The sequence below is a fragment of the Ursus americanus genome, chromosome 5 (assembly GCF_024610735.1).
Source record: "Ursus americanus isolate L20-20 chromosome 5, mUrsAme1.1.p, whole genome shotgun sequence".
NCBI classification, from domain to species: Eukaryota; Metazoa; Chordata; class Mammalia; order Carnivora; family Ursidae; genus Ursus; species Ursus americanus.
In genome coordinates, this window is record NC_142131.1 from 18,935,868 (window position 1) to 18,957,613 (window position 21,746).

Sequence of the window (21,746 nt, forward strand, 5' to 3'; positions counted from 1 at the left end):
ATTGATAATTTCATAATTAGAATTTGAGCAATAACCTTTTTTAACCTGGATTATTACATTAGTCAACGTACCTTTTTTGCACTTCTTCCTTGGCATCATTTCTCTTGGGAGTCTTCTCCAATCTGCATATACAAAAGAAAAAAAAAAATTGAAATTCCCTCTAGGGATTAGTGGCACTCAACATGACTATTTAAAGGGCATGACAGGGGGTGCCTGGGTAGCTCAGTCAGTGAAGCATCTGACTCAGGTCATGATGTCAGGGTTCTGGGATACAGCCGTGAGTTGGGCTCCCCACTCAGTGGGCAGTTTGCTTGTCCCCCTCCCTCTGCTCCTCCCCTTGCTCGTATTCTCTCTCTCTCTTTCTCTCTCTCTCTCAAATAAATAAATAAAATCTTTAAAAAAAAAAAAGGACATGACAGGGACACCTGGGTGGCACCGTAGCTTAAACATCCAACTCTTGGTTTCAGCTAAGGTCATGTATGAGGGTCGTGAGACTGAGCCCCAGATCAGGGCATAAGATTCTCTCCCCAAATAAAAAAAATAGATCTTTAAAAACAATAAATAAAGGACCTCACAGTTGCTTCTGCAATGAAAATAAAATTTCTTAATATCTGACTGTACAGATTTAGCCAGGGAATCAAAATATAATAGTAATATATTTTCTCCTATGAAGAAGAAAAGATTTATTAAAAAAACTTTGGGGGGTGGAGTGCCTGGGTGGCTCAGTCAATTAAGCATCTGACTTTGGCTCAGGTCATGATCCCAGGGTCCTGGGATCAAGCCCCACATCGGGATCCCTGCTCAGTGGGAAGCCTGCTTCTCCCTCTCCCTCTATAGCTTCCCCTGCTTGTGTTCCCTCTCTCGCTGTGTCTCTCTCTGTTAAATAAATTTTAAAAACTTAAAGAAAAACAAAACAAAACAAAAACCAACTTTGAGGGCATTTGGCTGGCTCAGTCAGTAGAGCATGTGGCTTTGATCTTGTGGTTGTGAGTTCAAGCCCCATGCTGAATGCAGAGAGTATGAAAACATTAAATAAACTTAAAAAAAAACCCTTCAAAATAGTGCTATAAAATTTCTACAACATTCTTTCAACAGCAACACAGTATTTATCTTATCAATTTTAAATAGAGAAATTTTCATAACAAGAAAAATAATGCAAGAAAATTTTTATGAAGAGTTACTCATGATATATTGTTTGAAAAAAAGTTTCTAAGATAGTATGTACAGAATCTCATTAAAAAATAAACCTAACATATAAATATTTTTATACATTTAATATTTGTGCAGAGAAACCTCTATGTTGGGAACAAAATATTACAATAATTCTTTGTGGGTGTTAGGATTACAGCTCCTTTTCTTATGTATTATTTATTCTTTGACTATGCTGTATTTTGTAAATTGTCTATAGTTGATATTTTTCAAAAGTTAAAATATGTGACCACAATCCCAACACATGCAAAATTAAATAAACAATTCTAATAATTATCCAAACACTTTATAATTAAAAATATAAATACCTAAGGAAAAGTAAATTTTCTTCAATAAATAATTTTGCCTGGGGCACCTGGGAGGCTCAGTCACTTCAGCCTTAGACTCTTGATTTCGGCTCAGGTCATGATCCCAGGGTTGTGAGATCGAGCCCTGTGGGTAATCTGCTTGAGATTCTCTCTCTTCCTCCCCTCTGCACCACCCCCTGCACTCTCTCTCTAATAAATAAGTAAATCTTTAAAAAATGTTTTTGCCTGAATTAGCTTAACAATTCCTCTAAATTGTCACTTTCTTTTAATTTTTTAAAATAATTATTTATTCATTTTAGAGAGAGAGAACACATGAGTGGGAGGGATTCCTCGCTGAGCATGCAGCCCTATGTGGGGCTCAATCCCACCCCTGAGATCATTACCTAGGTCAAAACCAAGCGTTGGATGCTCAACTCTCTGAGCCACCCAGGGACCCCACTTTCTTTTCATGGTTAAGCACAGAATTAATCAGAAAAATGAAGCAACATGAGAATGGATTAAAAAATACTGCCTGCTAATAAAAACTCAATATATTTTGTAGAAAGTATTTGTAATTCAAGCTATTTTACCTGAACTAATAAATCTGGCTTTGAATATATTTCTGCTTTTATAAGTGACTCATTGATGTTCATGAAAATGTATGCAAAGAGAATCATTCAGGAGATGAATATTTATGATGTGGCAGATATGAAAGATCTGAGATAGGAGAGAGGAGAGTGTTCAAGGGGAATCTAACCTTATCAATGATCCACACTGAAAAGACCACTATAACCCATGCAAGCAATAATGCTATAAATGCCATTTATGCTCTTACATAAAGGAAGTTTCCACAAAACACCAAGGACAGAGAAGTCAAAGGGAAGTGAGTTAAAAAAAGACCTCGGTTCTAGTAGCACTGTCCCAGTCACCCTGATAAATCACTCCATTTCTATGGCAACGTTTCTTTATCTGCAAATGAATGAGATGGACGAAAACTCTCTAGCCTCTTCCATCTTGCCTGTGTCTAAGGAAAATTTGTGAACGTTGAAAAAAACTCTCTTAGATATGGTTCTACTGAAAAGCCATCTTAACAAATAAAAATATCTATGTCTGCTTAAAAGAAAGGAATATCCACGAATTTGGCTTAAAATATCCTTTAACTAAACTTGTTTGCTCCTCAAAAGCTGTAAAATCACTCACAATCACATAAGTATTATTGGGACTGTAGATTAAAATTGTGATTGTGGCAAACGGAAAAGGAAAGCCCAAATGGGTTTGGCAAGTCCAAATGGGTTTGGCAAGTCCTATTTTATAAAAAAGTATTTTAAGAACTCCCAAAACACTAACTCCTCCTTGTTACAGTATAAAAATCTTTTCATCCTGGTTTTCAAAGGATATACATTACTAATTAATTATAGGAAAGGAGCAAGACTATTTTCCTATAGTGAAAATTCCCATGGTGAAAATAGAAAATTTTCCCTAAAAATATGGGGTAGGGAGATAAACTTTAAAAATTATTTTAATATTTTCAGTTTTATAATTACCTGGTATCCACTCCTCTTTGTACACCTTCATGTATCTTTTACTGTATCTTTCAATATCTAGAAAAAAAGAAGAAAATGTTCATTAGAGAAGTCAAGAATAAGCCTGAATTTAAGTCATTCCTTAAGCCATAACTGAAAACAGCAGATAACATCTTTTATTTCAGGGCGCCTGGGTGGCTCAGTTGGTTAAGTGTCTGCCTTCGGCTCAGGTTATGATCCCAGGGTCTGACCCCACGTCGGGCTCCCTGCTCAATGCTCCCCCTGCTTGTGCTCACTCTCTCTATGTCAAATAAATTAAATCAAAAACAAACAAACCCCCCCCAAAAAACTTATTTTATTTCACACACAGGGAATTTCCTATATTTGTACATAATGTGTTCCTGAACACCTATTAAAAAGTTCAATAAATATTACATGTTTAAGGAAGTAGCAAGAAGCAACTGGATATGAATGGCTGGGGGTGAGCAGAGACCTAAACCCTAATCATGGTTTTTAGAATCAGACAACCTGACTCATCTCTGAGAATATTCACAAAAGCTCAAAGCCAGGTCGGGAAGCCACTTACACATACAGGCAAGAAAGTTTTCTTGTGACACTAACCTCCGGCTCCCATTCTTTAAATCTTGTGTAACTGGGATGTATTAACTACCTAAGTGGAGATGGACAGCTGTATGCTCACCTCCAGTGCTTGATACACACATTAATACACAGTTAGGCTTCTCAATGAGCTACTCTTCACAACCCACTGAGGAGAAGAATGGAGAAAAGGGTAGGAGTAGCTAAGGCTGGACTTGATGGGGTATGAATAAGCAAGCTACAAGCCTTCCATGCCAACTGCTGACAACTTGCAGGGACCTTCTGCGCTTGCCCAAAATGGGAGCAGCTCTTATTTCTGCTTCGCCCACTTTGCCACAAGAGACTCCCTCAATGAGGGCCCAAACCCTTTCCTACTAACGTAAGTTGGCAATCAACACCATCAAGCCATCGCCTGAAACCATGGTTCATCATAACATGTGTGTTAGGAGTATAGCCATGAAATAGAGAAGTTAAAAGAAAAGATGAAAACATAAAAAGCAAGACCCAAATATGTACTGACTTCTCTTCCATGTTAAGAACATGATTCCGAATAATACTAAGACTGTAGTGTTACACAAAAATAACTAAAATAAACAGTACATCAGCAAGACCAAGAAATCAAGCTTTTCTAGGTATTTAACTGTTTTGACTTCAATCTTGCTCTCAAGCTTTTCATCTGTAAAGAGAATTCAGCACAGATGGCAGATTTGCATTTAAAATTTTTTTTCCACAACAGGTTGCATATTTTGGAAAAATTTAACCTTTAGTAGTAAAGTTTGGAAGAATAAGCAATATTGAAAACCAACTACTGAGATCCAGTTAAAAAGAGGCAAAGGATTTGAATAGACATGTCTCCAAAGAAGATATGCGTGGAAAAAAGCACATAAGATGTTCAACATCATAGTTATTTTGGAAATTCAAATCAAAACCACAACTAGACACCACTTTATACCCAGTTGGATGGCTATAACCAAAAGGACAAGGGTGTGGAGAAACTATAACCAACAAGTGTTGGGAAGGGTGTGGAGAAACTAGAACCCTCATACAGTGTTGGCAATGTAAAATGGTGCAAGCGCTTTGGAAAACAGTTTGGCAGTTCCTCAAAATGTTAAATACAGAGTATTTAACTGGTAATATGGTAATATGGTAATATGATCCTAGATAAATACCCAATAGAAATACCATATGTCCACTCAAAAACATGTACATAAATGTTCAAAGCAGCATTACTCATGATACCTCCAAAGTGGAACTGACCCAAATGTCCATCAACTGGTGAATGGATAAACAAAATGTGGTGTATCCAAACAATGGAATATTATTCAGTCACAAAAAGGAACGCATCATGTTGTACCATCAGGGAACCCTGAAAACATTATACTAAATTAAAGAAGCCAGTCACAAAAGGACACATTTTATGATTCCCTTTTTTCAAAGATTTTATTTTTAAGTAATCTCTACACCCAATGTTGGGCCTGAATTTACAATCCCAAGATCAACAGTTGCGTGCTTCACTGACTGAGCCAGCAGGCATCCCTATGATTCCATTTATACAAAATGTCCAGAACAGACAATCACTACAGACACGGCAGATTAGTGACTGCCACGGCTAAAGACAGGGGAGAACGAGGGGTGATACTAATAGGCATAGGGTTTCTTTTCAGGACAACGAAAAGGTTCCAAAAATTGGAGAGTAGTGTGGGTTGCACAATTCTGTAACTACACTAAAAGCCACTGAATTGTATACTTTAAAAAGTGTATTTTATATACGTGAATTTTATCTCAATAAAGCTGTTATTTAAAAAGAAAGTTATTAGAAATTTTAATAAGAACTTAAGTACACTAAACTCCAATTTATGTTCCATTATTTTCCTGGTTTTGAAGGTCTGTTTACCCAAAATGGGCAATGCCTTTTGAATGTAGTTAACTGTGCATCAACTATGCATTCTAGGAATGCATGTACAGCCGTCATGCACAAACTGAATATATGCATTTCATATGTCCTGATTCCAGATTTCAAATATATCTTTATCAATAAGTTCTAACTTGTTACTTCTGGTTCTTCTCACACTTGCACCATTGAAATGATTCTGGATTAGTAATACATTTCTAATAGGTTCCAGCTTATCATTATTTCTAATTCTTTTTTTTTAAATAATTTTTATTTTGTTATATTAGTGACCATACAGTACATCCCCAGTTTTTGATGCAATGTTCCATGATTCATTATTTGCATGTAACACCCAGTGCACCATGCAATATGTGCCCTCCTTAATACCCATCACCGGCCTATCCCAATCCCCCATCCCCCTCCCCTCTGAAGCCCTCAGTTTGTTTCCCAGAGTCCATAGTCTCTCATGGTTCATTCCCCCTTCTGTTTACCCCCCCTTCATTTTTCCCTTCCTTCTCCTACCGATCTTCCCATTTCTTATGTTCCATAAATGAGTGAAACCATATAATTGTCTTTCTCTGCTTGATTATTTCACTTAGCATAATCTCCTCCAGTCCCGTAGCACAATCTCCTCCAGTCCCATCAATTCTTTTACTTATACTTGCATTGTCAAAATGTAATACTTTAAAAAACTTTGATGGGATGCCTGGGTGGCTCAGTCAGTTAAACATCTGCTTTTGGCTCAGGTCATGATCCCAGGGTCTTGGGATGGAGTCCCACACTGGGCTCCTTGCTCAGCGAGGAGCCTGCTTCTCCTCTGTCTGCCGCTTCCCCTGCTTGTGCTCTCTCTCTCTCTCTCTCTGACAAATAAATGAACAAATAAATAAATAAATAAAATCTTAAAAAAAAAAGCTTTGATGGTTCACATTTGTATTGAAGTGAAGATGGCCCAGCCATCTTCTTTGGTCTATAATTATAAAATATTTTCATTATTAAATTGATAATTACCAATTAACATGATAAATCCAACAAATTGTTTCATTTATACATAACCTATTTCTTTTTGATCATCTTTGTCCTTGCTTGAGCATTTGCCCAGTTACAAACTACATCAAATAACTTTTGGTAAACACCATAAAAAAGAAAAAAGAAAAATATGGTCATATGTCATTTCAACAAACAGGATGTTCCAGGTTCTTATCACAAAATATTATGTGACGAGGTGCTTTTCAAGGACTAATTGTATGAGAATACCATATTTCCTTTTTATTCTTAGAGATGTATTGTTTACCCACTGACTCTTGAGTTTGAGAAAATTCATTTAGAATACTCTTATCTGAAGACTCAAGAGATTTCACTTATACAATCAATTTCATAATCATTGTTAGTGCCCAAAGAGCTGCTGCCTCTACATTCATCTTCTGATTTGTCTAGTATAACACCTTCCTCTGTCAATTTTGTTCTCTTTGCCATTATGGGCAGAAAATGAATAATTCTGAATTCTCAATTGTATTCTATGAAAACAAAAACAAAAACAAAACAGAACGACTATAAAGACAAGAGTCTCTCTAGACTTCTTCTATAGCTTCCTAAAAATTAATGTAATACTTTGGGCAACACAATAGAAACACTAAAGGATAATGTAATGGTGCTGATTTATTTCAATACTGCACCATCCTTCAATGTAACTTCATCATTCTTCCTTAATATATAATGTATAAAAATATACATATGTATTTCAGTCTTTTATTTTCCAGTATGAGGAGGATAATTTACAAGTAATGATGAAATAGTTTCTATGCTGATGAAATAGCAAGATAGCTGAAGGAAAAATAAGATCACTACGATTCCAGAATGGATTTAGATTTATGAAAGGGTACAAAGGGCCAATATGGTAATGCTAAGATAAAATGAGATTTGTTTATTTTTTCATTTAAAGAAAATTCTTTAAAGGATTTCATTTATTTATTGAACAGCGGTAGGGGTAGAAGGAGAGGGAGAGAGAGAACCTCAAGCAGACTCCTGGCTGAGTGCAGAGACCGGCGTGGGGTTGGATCTCACAGCCCTGAGATCATGACCTGAGCTGAAATCAGGAGTCAGACGCTTAACGGACTGAGCCACCCACTGAGTCCCTCTTTCTTTTTTTAAAATAAATTGTCTTTGGGGCTCCTGGGTGGAACAGCGGTTGGGCGTCTGCCTTCGGCTCAGGGCGTGATCCCGGCGTTACGGGATCGAGCCCCACATTGGGCTCCTCCGCTATGAGCCTGCTTCTTCCTCTCCCACTCCCCCTGCCTGTGTTCCCTCTCTCGCTGGCTGTCTCTATCTCTGTCAAATAAATAAATAAAATCTTTAAAAAAAAAATAATTTGTCTTTGTTCTTTGGAAGATCTCTATTAAAAAATAAAAGTTATGAATATCAATCATTGTTCAAAAAGAAACTCAAAAATCAAAATCGGGTCCCATGGACCCTGATGGCACGTTGATAGTTAATTAATAAAAATCAAACTCCATTTATTCAATAACAGATCTTGTAGCCATAGCACAGGTAAATGTATAATTTCTATTGAGCTTTTGAAATTCTAAAAATGGCTTACAGAACCATCACAACTGCCATTCCTGTTTCTACCTCAGAGGACCCTAGTGGTTTAGGAACCTGAACTGGGAACCCTTGCATCAGATGCTCTCCATACACCCTTGCAGCTATAATTCAGTAAAGTAATAATATTCATGGATGTTCTTCTTTTATTACAAAGATAATACATTTCATCATAAAGAAAATACCAATCATTTCTATAATTCTACCCGAAAACATTATAAACAAATTCTGAAGATATCACAACAAGAAATATTTTCATTCTATGTCCTCAGTTCTTTGTGATCTCAATACCCTGAGCCACTAGCCACTTGATTATCAGGAAGCCTTGAGACCTCTTACCCTTATTTATTTACATGAGTCTTTTCCTAAACCATATGGGTGGTGAACGATAGGAGAAGGCTGGTGAAGGTACAGTGATAGAACACTACCCAGAGTACAGCTCCCTCTGATAGTTGCATACTTCTGTTCAGTGTGGCCAATTCTTTCTCATTTGTGGTATGCATAGTATATAAACACTTTATATATATGTATATATACACACACAAAGATAAGCATATATATATATAGTATATATTATACTAACTTATAAACATGCATACGTATGTGTATTTTTTTAAAAAAAACTTCATTTTCAACCATAGTTTTCTAAAAACACATTACATCAGAAAAGAAAAGAAAACATGAAGATTTTGAAGGAGAATGCACTTGTATCAGTTTGGAAAATTCTATACAAGCATTTTCTCAAGAAAAAGAAACAAAGATTCCTTGTATTTTTAAATACTTTGTGCAATTATCAAAGATAAAGAGCCTCTTAATCCAGGTACAAGCCAACCACTCCCAGAAACCAGCCACAAAATTATGTTCCTAATGTCCCTGTTTAAAAGACTCACAGATATGTTTTAATAATATGATATACTTTTAAATTAGACCTGTGCTTTAATAATGACCACATTTAGTTAAGTAAATCTGTTCCATGGTCTAGAGAAAACACTAATTTTAAAAAGATTAAAGTATACCCTACACTATTATTTTTTCTACTAAGAATGAATGTTTATTAGTTCATTTAATCTAACTAAAATCTTTAAAATGAGAGCTTTAATTTCATTTTTGAATCAGATAAAAGCATGCAACATAACATGAAAATTAAAAAAATTCACTTTTTTTGAGATAAAAATATCCTATGAAACCATTATATCAACTTCAAGCAGCTATGTTTGAAAAATCAAATGAACTTGTCTAAAATGCTTCTTGTAATTATAAGCACATATAATATTACTGTATAAGACTTTCTTTTTGACTCTTAGCCAGTTCTAAGTCTTTTACAGAGAGTGAAAATGGAATGCATTTTTAATACTAATGGCATGAGATGATACTGTATGAATTTCTCATGCTTTAATGATGTTGTTTTGGGAACTCAAGGATATCGATTTCTCTAATTTCAACATTCAAGGGCAGAAACTGAAAATCAATATAGATCTACTGTGCTAAATAACTACTCAGGAATGGGTTCTCTTCCTCTAAAACCACTTCCCACTCCCTGTCTGAGAGTGTCAAGCCTTCTCCAACTGTAATTTCTCCTCTCTGTCCTTGGCATAATCAATGAGTACATGCTTTATACTTCCTATTATGTCTGATATACAAAATAATAAGCCAAAATATAGTCAAGCCTTTTAAAAGTTTTAACCAATATATTAAATAGAGACTGACATAAAGACTTAAGCATAAGGACAGTAATCATTGCATTATATACATATATGAGCAAAAAACCACTTTAAATCTAACAGGAGGGAACTACTCACAATAATGTTATATATACACAATGAAATACCACATAGTCATTAAAAATTATATTTTCCAAGAATACTAAGGGTATGTGAAAATGCTAATAACATGCTATTAAGTAGAAAAGGAAGATACAAAGACTATGAGTCCAATTTTATAAAAAGAATATACATACAAAAGAAAAAAATCCGGAACATATAATAAAATATTAATAGATCTCCAGACATAAGCATTATAGGTGATTTTTACTTTTTAATATTTTTGTTTTTCATAATTTTCACCAAACACATAAAGCTTCTCTTGAAAGGTAATTTTTTTTTTTTTAAGATTTTATTTATTTCACAGAGAGACACAGCGAGAGATGGAACACAAGCAGGGGGAGTGGGAGAGAGAGAAGCAGGCTTCCCGCTGAGCAGGGAGCCTAATGTGGGGCTCGATCCCAGGATCCCGGGATCATGACCTGAGCCAAAGGCAAACGCTTAACGCTGAGCCACCCAGGCGCCCCTTGAAAGGTAATTTTAAAAATAAAATATAAAAAAGTTTAAAATACATTTTCTTGGGGGCGCCTGGGTGGCACAGCGGTTAAGCGTCTGCCTTCAGCTCAGGGCGTGATCCCGGCGTTATGGGATCGAGCCCCACATCAGACTCCTCCCCTGGGAGCCTGCTTCTTCCTCTCCCACTCCCCCTGCTTGTGTTCCCTCTCTCGCTGGCTGTCTCTATCTCTGTCGAATAAATAAATAAAATCTTTAAAAAAAAATTTAAAAAAATAAAATACATTTTCTTTTAAATCAACATTAAGTATGCTTTTTCAAGGTAGTGGATAATTTCTGATTGAACTAAATCAATCAATCAGCATTAAATGACCATATATCTTGTATAGAAACATTGTTTCATCTGTATACATTCACCACATAATCAAAGAGTCCAATACCCACCTTGTTTTTCTTCAGGTGTTTCCATATAATAAGGCATTCTTTTCATAGTTTCTCTCAACTCCTGTTTCAAGGCCAGCATGTAATCTTCACCCTCTCCTGCTTTCAGTGGCACTGGTTTATAATCTGTATCCTTTTAAAGAGACAATTTTTTAAATAAGCTAAGTATTTAAATATCCCTTTCGTCTATAATCTGGAAAATGTCAGTTTTATTGAAAAACTACATTTTATAGGTACTAAGCTTGAAAATCAACTGAGAAGATGCTGAGCTTTTGTAATCTATTTAACCTTTCAGGCCATTTCCTACTTCGCTCTTATCTTAGAGGTAGGAAAGATGCTTAATTTTCCTACTGACCACACCAACAATTATTTTGTCACATAGTCTATTGACTGTGATTACATAGTTTAGAAGTCAAGGCACCCAAATAAGAGCCACTGCTTTAGTTTCCTACTAACTTCAATTAGTAGTGGTGGTATTAGTGGGAGGAGTAACTTAAAAAAAAAAAAGAATAAAAGTAGCATCTATTATTTAGCAAATGGTTACTCTTACCAAGATGTCCTCAATATTCAACATCTATGATCCCATTGAAAGTATCATCACTATTTTCCCTTTAACAGTAAATAAACTGAGAAGTGAACATTTATAAGCTCATATGATATGTAAATGACAAAGCAGGAGTTTCAATCTACATCTTCAACTTTTTTTTTTTTTTAGACAGAGAGAGAGAGCGTGTGCACATGTACAGGGCTGGGGTGGGGGCTGACAGAGGGAGAAAGAGAGAGAATCCCAAGCAGGTTCCACACTCAGCGCCAAGCCCGACCTAGTGATTGATCCCAAGACCCTGAGATCATGACCTGAGGTGAAATCAAGAGCCAGACGCCCACCCGACTGAGTCACTCAGGTGCCTCTCTACGTCTTCAATTTTTAAAGAATTACACACATGCATATATATAGATAGATAGATATAGATATATATGTACATATATTCATAAAATACATATATTTATTAAAAAGTGGGGCCTCAGGGTAGGTAGTAAAGACATTTCTTTAAAAAAAAAGTATCAGAGCTAAGTATAGGGTGCATTTTCAAAATTTCACTCTGATTTTATTCACTCATTCTACAACTATTTATTGAGTGTGTACTATAAGCCAGACACGGTTAGACAACAAGAGACACCATGATGAAATAATCAAACTTCCTGCCCTTATGAAACTTATATTCTAGGGGAGAAAAACACAAGACGTAAGTAAACAATGAGGAAATACACAATTTCAGGTAGTGATAAGTGGCATGAAAACAACAAAACTGGGTCGAGGAAAGAGTGATGGACAGAGTACATGAAGATTGGAGGTAGTTGGTCTAGACAGGGTAAGCACACATGACCTCTCAGGAAGTCATGTTGGAGCAGAGTGCTGAATAAAATTAGGAAGCCATCACGGAAAGACTTGAGAACAGACTGCTCCAGCCAGGGAAACCAGCAAGAGGAAAACATCTGAGAGAATAAGGAAGCCATGATGGCTAGGGAAAGAGAAGGTCAGTGACAGGAAAAGTTAGAGAGACATCGGCAAGGCCATATCAAACAGAGCCAGTTTGCCAGCAGTAAGGAATTTCAATGTTATTCCAAGTATAAAACATGTCCTAATATTCCCAGTGTTTAGAAGTATCCTCACACATGGAGAAGAGTTTGTTTTAAAAGAAATCAATGTTAATCACCATATAGTACTTCATTAGTTTTTGATGTAGTGTTTCATGATTCATTGTTTGCATGTAACGCCCAGCGCTCCTTTCAATACGTGCCCTCCTTAATACCCATCATAACATTATAAATAAATAAATAAATAATAAAAATAAATTAAAGAAATAAAAAATAAATCTGTTAAATGTATTTTAAAAAAAAGAAAAAAAGCAATGTATAAAGTGACATTATGCCTATATATGAGATGTTTATTGTTGTTTCAGGATATTTACTAAATATCAAAAAGGCAAAATACCAAGAGCAAAAAGTAGACTCCCTGTGTAAGACATCTATATCCCTAGATACATTTGTTCAGGGTCCTCTACTTACATATCTTTTGACAAGGGACTTTTCCCTTTTGAAATAAGGGAAAGATTCCTGGATTGAGGGGTATGTGGTTATTTATGATTTTTTCATTTTTTTATACTGCAGCACATACACACCTGGAAATGTAAGCTTAGGTTTTAAACTAAATGTAAAGTGAAAGCATTAAGTATTATGCCAATTAAGTTTACAGCATACTCATTAAATTTAAAAGCAACACTAAATGTAGTTCTTTGATGTTGAGAAACAGCAACAAAATTCAAATCGACTTTTAAAAAATAGAGAAGTAAACAAAACAAAACAAAAAAAGTTGAGTAGGGAAAAGACCAAATGGTATACTAACTAGGGAGCAAAATCAAATTCTATAGATACAAAATGAGAAGAAAATCATTAAGTAAAAGTCTGGTAGAGTGAGGACCATTGGGGACCACTGTAAAATCTAACCCGACTTTCAAAAATATTATTTTGACATTGGAATACATCAAACACAGCAATAGAAGATGCAGGAGTTGAAAAAAATCCTTTCTTAGTTCACATAGTACTGAGTATATTCAAGGAAAGGTGTATACACTTTTTTCCGTGTCTTAAGAAAGCAGTGTTAAAAATTAGAAGAGGTTCAGGAAGGAATAACAGCAGTGAAGCATACTCTCCTTTACTTTCTCACATTTAAGATATTATAATGATATCCTCTATTCAGTCCTATATAGAATTTTAATTTTCTTCGAAACATGAAAAAACAAACTGAGAAATCTGCTTTTAATGTACTTACGGGAAATAGTGGAGGTGGTTTCAATACTACATCAGGTAACTTTTCACCTCTGCCAAATCCAACTGCCTCAATATTGAAAGTGTAAGCTGCACGTCCACGTCCTTTATTCCCAGCCATCAGAATTAGTTATACCAGAAAAGTGGGCAAATTCTGAAAGACATCATGTAAAAAAGGAAACCAACATTTTAAAGCAAAATATAAAACTTCGCCTGTTAAGTAACATGGCCAATCTTACGGAAAATAAAACTTGTAAAGAAAGAAACACATGATAGACTAATTTCTGGACCCCTCACATCTAGTCATGCCTCGCAGGTGACACCTGGATGGACTCAACTACCTCATCTAGGCCCTGGGTGAACGGCTGACGCTTGGTCTCCTTTGGGATGCCGTCCAGGCCACTGTACAGCCAGCTGACACAGTTCTCTCCACCCCTCTGTGATTTGGCATCGAGATCTCGCACATTTGTGAAAAGTGTGGACAAGGAAAGGTCTGGCTGATGAAGACAGGCTGCCTTGCTTTTTCATTCAACTTGAAGACTGTCATTAGTCACATGCACTATCATTAGTCATATACACTTGAGATTTTTAAATGATTTATTTATCCTCGAATTTGAGTGTTGGAAAGAATCCTTGAGATGTAATCCAATGTCCTTTTAGAAATGGGAACAGGCTCAGTAAGACGCTGAAGTATGTCCAACCAAAAACAAAATTTTTAAAGTCCAGAGAAAAACATGTGAAATAGTTAAATTAAAGGTATGATAAACCTGCACTCTTTTGAACTTTGGGGACAGGAGAGATGTCACATACGCAAGTTCTGCACTGAATTTCTGAATTGTCTGAAACATGATTGTACTATAGTGTGAGACGTGAGCTGGCAGCATATTAACAGCGATCCCTTCACCAAGGCTCTTTCATTACAAGTCTGCATTTCACTGTAGTAATGATTCTAACACGCATCCTCTAAATCTCTTTTCCCATTGATAATACGTGTATCATTCAATCCTGCAAGCCCAACAAAGCAGTAATATATCCTCCCATACCACTCAACAGTTCCCCTCTCTTTCTTTCCTTACCATTATTTGTTGAAAACATGAGGTCATTTCCTGGACAACGCTTCTCCAAATTTAAGGCACATGAGAATTACCTAGGAATCTTGTTAAAATGCAGAGGCTTTCATTTGGTCGAGAATCTGCATTTCTAACAAGCTCTCTGGGGATATCAACGCCGCTGGTGTGCAATCCACACTTTGAAAGTAGCAAGGCTGTACATTCTCCCATTTCTGAATCTGAGGAACTGAATCCAGGAGATGTGGTTTAATACCCTCCTCTAGTCCCTGTATTTTCTAAATAGCTGGACTAGAGGCTTACTTAAATTTGAGTTAAATCTTTTGCAAGAGCACTTAAAAGAGATGCTCTGCTCTTCCTACTGCATTACATCAGGATGCACATGAAGTTTCTCCCTCCCTTTCTCCCTCAGTGATGTTCTCTGGTCAGTGGGTTCGAGTGCTATCAGTCTGTTTCATCTAGTATAAACTTCCCCATCAATTTGCACCTAATGGTTTTAGCAGCCATTGATGATCATAGTCTAGATTCATTATTCCATTATGGATTGTAATTCCATTCTTTCTGTATCTACTAATTGGAATTCTATCAGTAATCAATTCACCTCATTCACTATTTAGTAACAATGAAGCACAAGTTATATAGGAAAGGTACTTATTTTGATAGTCAAGCTCATTCCATCTGTCCACACTAAAAGAGAGGGAGAATATCCAAATGGCTGTGTTTCATTTGCTGAGTCACTCAAGCATATGCTGAGCCCACACAAAGCAGGTTTCCCAAGTATGAAAACTGCTGAGCAGAGAGACACACCTTCACTCTAAGAAATGAATTGTGGGAGCCTGGTAGGCATGGTTGAGATCACTGGGCTTAATTCTAATCTGGGATTTGATACTAAGCAAAGATTAAGAACAATTCCAGGTAACATTTCCCAAAATGCCTGATCATGAAAATTACCTGGAGAACTTGTTAAATATACCGAACCTCAAGTGATCCTCAAGTATTCAAACCTACACCAGAATCTCTGGAAGTGAGCTCTAAGAAACTGTTGGGAAAACTCACCCTAAAAAGAGGGTATATCACCTACCTTTGCTTGATGGACTATCCCTTAAGAAATACCAAATTCTGCTGCCTCTAAACATCCATATTTATCAAGTACCTTTGGGTGTATAAATTGATATCATTAGTGAATACACTGCCCTTGGCAGAAAAATCAATCCTAGCTCTTGAGTCACCCTTAATGATTACATGGCCTTCTGGCCTACAGATGTATTTCTTTTTAGTTCAGCTATTATGAGTCAGTTTTCTTGTACCTAGAGAAGCTGACAAATTCATTTTCTTCTCTTGCAGAGCTAAGAAGTATTTCTTAGACTCCAGTAACTATCTCATAGGGAAAATGGCTCACAAGTGAGGCCAGAGCCTCAATCTTTGGAATCCTTTGAGTCAACCACTGCCTTGTTCTTTTTTCACCCTCCCAAACTTCTTGAATGAAGGGCTTTTTTAAATTTAAATTTTAATTAATTTATTTATTTTTAAATATTTTTATTTATTTATTTGACAGAGAAAGACAGCCAGTGAGAAAGGGAACACAAGCAGGGGGAGTGGGAGAGGAAGAAGCAGGCTACCAGCCGAGGAGCCTGATGTGGTGCTCGATCCCAGAACACCGGGATCACGCCCTGAGCGGAAGGCAGACCTTTAACGACTACGCCACCCAGGCGCCCCTGAAGGGATTTTTTTTAAACAACTTTCCCCATTTCCTCATTATCTAAATCTTCCTCTACTTCATATAGACCAATTTCACTGAGTCATTCACCAACCAATACTGAGCATTCCAGGCACTGTGGCAGGACCCAGAAAGCCTTGAATAAAACTGCATCCCGGGGCGCCTGGGTAGGCAGTCGTTAAAGCGTCTGCCTTCGGCTCAGGGCGTGAACCCAGCGTTCTGGGATCGAGCCCCGCATCAGGCTCCTCCGCTATGAGCCTGCTTCTTCCTCTCCCACTCCCCCTGCTGTGTTCCCTCTCTCGCTGGCTGTCTCTCTGTCACATAAATAAATAAATAAAATCTTTAAAAAAAAAAAAAAAAAAACAACTGCATCCCTGTCCTAAGGGCTTATATTTCAGCAGCTGAAAGAATACAATTATGTAAACAAATAAGTGTGTAACATAATAGTATGTATTCTTGTTGTGGGTTGAATAGTGTCCCCCCCAAATATGCTGGACCTCCTAACCCCCTGTGAATGTGACCTTCCTTATTTGGAAATAAAGTCTTTGCAGATGTAATCACATTAAGATGAGGTCATCGTGGATCAGGGTGGGCCCTCTTCCAATGACAGGTGTCCTTCTAAAAGGGAAATTTGGGCAGAGAGACACGCACAGAGGGGAAACACCGTGTGAAGACGAAGGCAGAGATTGGAGTGCTGCAGTTGCAAGCCGGGAACGCCAGACAGTGCCAGGATGCACTACAAGCTAGGAGAGGCAGAGAACAAATTTTTCCTCAGAGCCTCCGGAAAGAACGAACCCTGCCCACACCTTGATTTCACCTTGATTTCAGACTTCGGGCCTCCAGAACTGTGAGAGAATAAATTTCTGTTGTTGTAAGCCACCCAGTTTGTGATAAAATGTGACAGCAGCCCTAGAAAATCATCAATAGAGCTCTGAAGGAAAAGAAATCATGGTAAGGGGACAGAGAATAATGAAGGGGTATGGTAGTGGCTTTTCACACAAGGAAGGGCTTTCTGGGGAGGATAAATCTGAGCAGCATGCTGGAGAAGGCCTGTGAGCCACAGGAGGGAGGGACGAGGCAGAGGTGGCTACAGAGAAAAGGAGAGCAAGTGCAGAGGAAGAAGTCACATGCTGGGAGAGTCCGAGGAACAAGAAAGCCATGTCGTTGGTGAGGAGTGAGGAGCAAGGAGAGGCAGATCAAGGCCAGGTTTTGTGGAACCCTGCGTGAGCTGTGGTAAGGGGTTCACTTTTACCTCACTCGTGATGGGAACTACACTCGGAAAGATGCTGAAATGCAAAGGCCCCAGTGGTCCCCACTGGCCTTTTGTCAGACTCTTGGCCTTCCAAAGCACACGGCTCACTGTTATCTCCTCCCTTTTGGAACTCTCTCTTTCCTAGGCTTTATTAAAACTCCGGGTTTTGGGGCGCCTGGGTGGCTCAGTTGGTTAAGCGTCTGACTCTTGATCTCAGCCCAGTTCTTGACCTCAGGGTCCTGAGTTGAAGCCATGATGGGCTCCATGCTAGGTGTGGAGCCTACTTAACAAAACAAACAAACAAACAAAAACAAACAAAAACCTCAAACAACAACAACAACAAACCCTCTAGGTTTTTCTACCCCACTGACTTTTCTTTTCTTTGGTCTACTTTTCTTCTTAAATGTCCTAAGTATGGAATTCCTTAAGGCCTTAAGGTCCAATCTTTGGCCTTCTGCTTTTTGATCTTGGTCTTCAGAAAACACATCCACACTCAGGGTGTAATGACCTGTCCCATACTATTATCTCCAGCAATGACCTTTGTCTTGAGTTTCAGCCCATGTTCTCACTATCAAAAGAATATTTGGAAAGCACTTTAAACTTAAGATACTGAGATCATCTTTCCCCTCCACCAACTAGCTTGCCCTTTCAGGTATTACATCCCTATTTCTATCCATGGTATATTATCTTCCCAGTCACCAACATCTGATGATGTGGAGCGCATCAGTATTGATTCCTCACTCTGTTCCATCCCTCCCATCAAATCAATCAGCTAATTCTTCCTTCAAAATGTCCCTTCTTTTTCATTTCCTCTACCATAATCCCATGTAGCCCCTTTCTACCTCACTTCTGACTGACAGCAGGTTTTGTGGTATCCCTTGTTCTTCCTACTTATTTTAATTTATTCTTCTACATTATTCATCCTAAGGCATAGTTCTGATTATGCTACTCTTCTCATTTCCCTCTTGGCTACAGAATTAAATCCAAACTCCATACCCAAGTATGCAGGGCCCTTTTAAGATGGCTGCACCTATTCTCTTGGCCCTATTATCATGTCTTGTTTACCATTCTCTCCACTGCAATCTACTCCCCGACTGGAACCCCTTTCACATGAAGACCCAGCATAAGTCCCTCAAAATCCACAACAGTCATTTCACCCCACCTTGCTCTTATAGAGATCCTGTTAAAATAAATGGATTTTTAAAAATTGAAGTGTTACATATTGCTGCTCTTTAATTCCGGAAGAAATAGAAACAATGCCCTTTTTAGGAAATGGGCCTTTTCCAAAGGGAAGGAGTTTCCCTTATGTTTTCTGTTTATTTCTTCGGCTGTAGTAACAGTAGACATTTTATAACCCTCACTGTCTAGCACGGTGCTCTCTGTACAGCAACAGTTCCACAATTAATGTTAAGCTCCTTCTTTCTTTCTCTCTTTCTGTCATATGATTTCATGAGCAAATCTACCCAAATCAGTCAGCCTACTAGTATATTGTTGTTGTTTTTAAACTTCCAGAACTTTAAAGTCGGAGACCTGGACGTCCACTGGAATCATTAGAATTTAAAAACAAGACGAAACAAAACAAAACTCAGGCTTCACCCCAGAACAATGAAATCACGATTTCTGGAGATGCGATTTAGGCATTAGGACTTTTAAAAGCCTTCCCAGACATTACAACGTGTAGACCAAATAAGAACCACTGCTTCAGATTAAACTTCACATTTTGTAAAAGAGGAAGTAAAGCCCTGAGAGGTTAGCTGACTGCCTAAAGACACACAGTTAATTCCTAATAAAGACAGAACTGGGTTAAAGCCTCAGGTACCTTTCCATTGTCTATTCATCTACATTATGCTACCCGAAACACACTTCCAGGCTAGTTGAAGACTTTTGTAATCCCACAGATGTCTTTAATCTTTATAAAGAAGTGAATTAGTAATGGTAAAATTGACTGAAATTCAAAGTGTAAAATCAGAAGCATCATCTTCCATTTTGGAAGGACTCCTGAAAATTCCTATCCAGAACTGTTCTGAGATAGTTTGATGGGTATAGTTCAAGTATCCAAGAGTTGAAATGCAAAGCCCATTCTAATAAACTATAAAGACAACCTTGCGGCAGAGGCTGAGCTAATCTCTAAAATTCCATGTAGCACTAACATTTTATGAGCTATGTTGCGGCCTAAATGTATTGTCTTCCACATCTCACACTGTCCCTTGCACATATTAGCTAGGTGAATAAATGTACAAACAGATGTAAGCAGGTATGGAAGCTGGGGGAAGGCACTGAAAGCCAGGTCGCAGTAACTTTTCTGATGAATGACACCTAAATTGCCCCAATCAGAATCCGATAGTCATACTGACCTCCTCTCCATCTCCCTCAATCTCCTCATCAATAGAATGTTAAGCTGTATCCTCTCTTATATGTTGACCTTCCTTCACCTCTGATTTTATTCAGGCCTTTACCATCTCTCATTCGGATCTCTAATACAGAAAAATAAATTCCCATAGCCAGACTCCCCCTTTCAATCCATTCTCCAGTCAGCTTTCTAAAACATAAACCTTGATGTGTCACTCTCCTTAACTAACAAAGCTTTGTGTCTAACATTTGGCCTCTTGCTCCCTGCATGCCATACTCTAGCCACTCAACTCTGCAACACCAGCTCTTGCATGTAGCCTTCCTTCTGCCTAGAATCCCTCCTCCCACAGCCACCTGTGCAAGCCCCAGCATCATTTAAAATGATGGGCAAATGATACTTCTCTGTGAGCATTTTCTCCACCCAACATGGAGGTAGGCTCTCCCTTCTCTGTTTCCCAAGTACTATACTGCTTTTATTACCCTTTTAAAAATCATGCTGTAATTGTCAGTTCTTGTCTGTCTTTCCAGTAAGCTCTTCAATTATCCATTCATCAAGTATTTATTAAGCACCCTCTGTGTCAGACCATCTTCTCCAAACTGGGAATATAGTAGTGAACAAAACAAAGCTTCTGCTCTCATGTAACTTATAGTCTAGCACAGGAAATGGAAAGGCCATGTTGAGAACTAAGAAAGAACAGACACCAACCGCCTAGTAAGGATATCCCTCCATTTCTCCTACAGTGGTTCCCCTCTGCCTAGAGGAAAAATAGCCAAACTACAGAAAGCTCTGTACTTCCCAGCTGAGAGCTTCCTAACAAACAGTGGTCTTTTAAGTCCTGTTCAAATACCACTCTTCAACAGTCCTTTCCATTTGTATCCTTATAGCACCTACTTTTTACTTCCTCTGTGGTATATATCCCATATTGCTTTACACTGGAAATATCTGTGCATGGATATTATCTTCCCTCAAATTCTTGAGAACCCAGATCACAACTTTTTTTTTCCTATCCAGTTCTATTCTCACACATTATCTAGCTCAAGAGCTTGCATGTAAGTATAGCCCTGAAGAGAGTGACTGGATAGATTCTAATTAGATGAGGACAATATTGAGAAAAGCTGCATCCTAACCAAAGGCTTTAGGAGTGTAGGGGAAGACAGTATATCTCTCCTATGAAGGCTTATTAGTAGCTGCCACCGTAAGGATTTTCATAATTATTTTTTATAATGCTATCTCATGGGTATCTTTATAATTCTTCCCGGCTAAGTAGGGAGGTTAGTCAAGTTCTCTAGGGAATTTTTGAAGCCTAACTTGATGTTTCAGTAGCTGGGAGGTGCTAGGTGGGATCAGGGACCTGGGATTAATAGTAGGGATGATTTATGTGCCTGACTGGGCCACACCCAGGCACCATCCACGTTTCCTATTCTCACAAGGTGCGACTGCCTCCACCTTTACTTAGTTGAGCCTTTCTATCAACTTCCTTTGCTCTCTTCCAAAAGCTGACAAACTAACCCAAAAAATGGAGAGTGGGGGAAGGAATAAAAAATTTCATTTTTTAGAAGATCAGAAAAACGTTAACAAATCGTCCCGCCACGATACAGGATAAAGCGCCAAGAGTTAGGAAAACATACTGAATAGTCGGTCCTTAAGCAGCAAGTCTGCGGCAATGACTCGTGCCTGAACCAATCATATAGTCACCAGATTTGAAAATCTACCATCAG

General features: G+C 37.8%; 1 protein-coding gene across 4 annotated transcripts in view; it reads right to left on the bottom strand.

Moving 5' to 3' along the window:
* The window catches only part of POLR3G (RNA polymerase III subunit G), a 97,363-nt gene that overhangs the window by 19,284 nt on the left and 56,333 nt on the right, over positions 1 to 21,746 (bottom strand). For all 4 annotated transcript variants that reach the window (XM_087861986.1, XM_087861985.1, XM_045796292.2 and 1 more), the window contains 4 exons: positions 13,647 to 13,796; positions 10,820 to 10,949; positions 3,041 to 3,097; positions 72 to 122 (listed from right to left, as the gene is read on the bottom strand). In XM_087861986.1, the coding sequence (XP_087718112.1) occupies positions 72 to 122; positions 3,041 to 3,097; positions 10,820 to 10,949; positions 13,647 to 13,763 (355 nt within the window). In that variant the 5' untranslated portion in view covers positions 13,764 to 13,796. The remainder of the gene's footprint in view (positions 1 to 71; positions 123 to 3,040; positions 3,098 to 10,819; positions 10,950 to 13,646; positions 13,797 to 21,746) is intronic.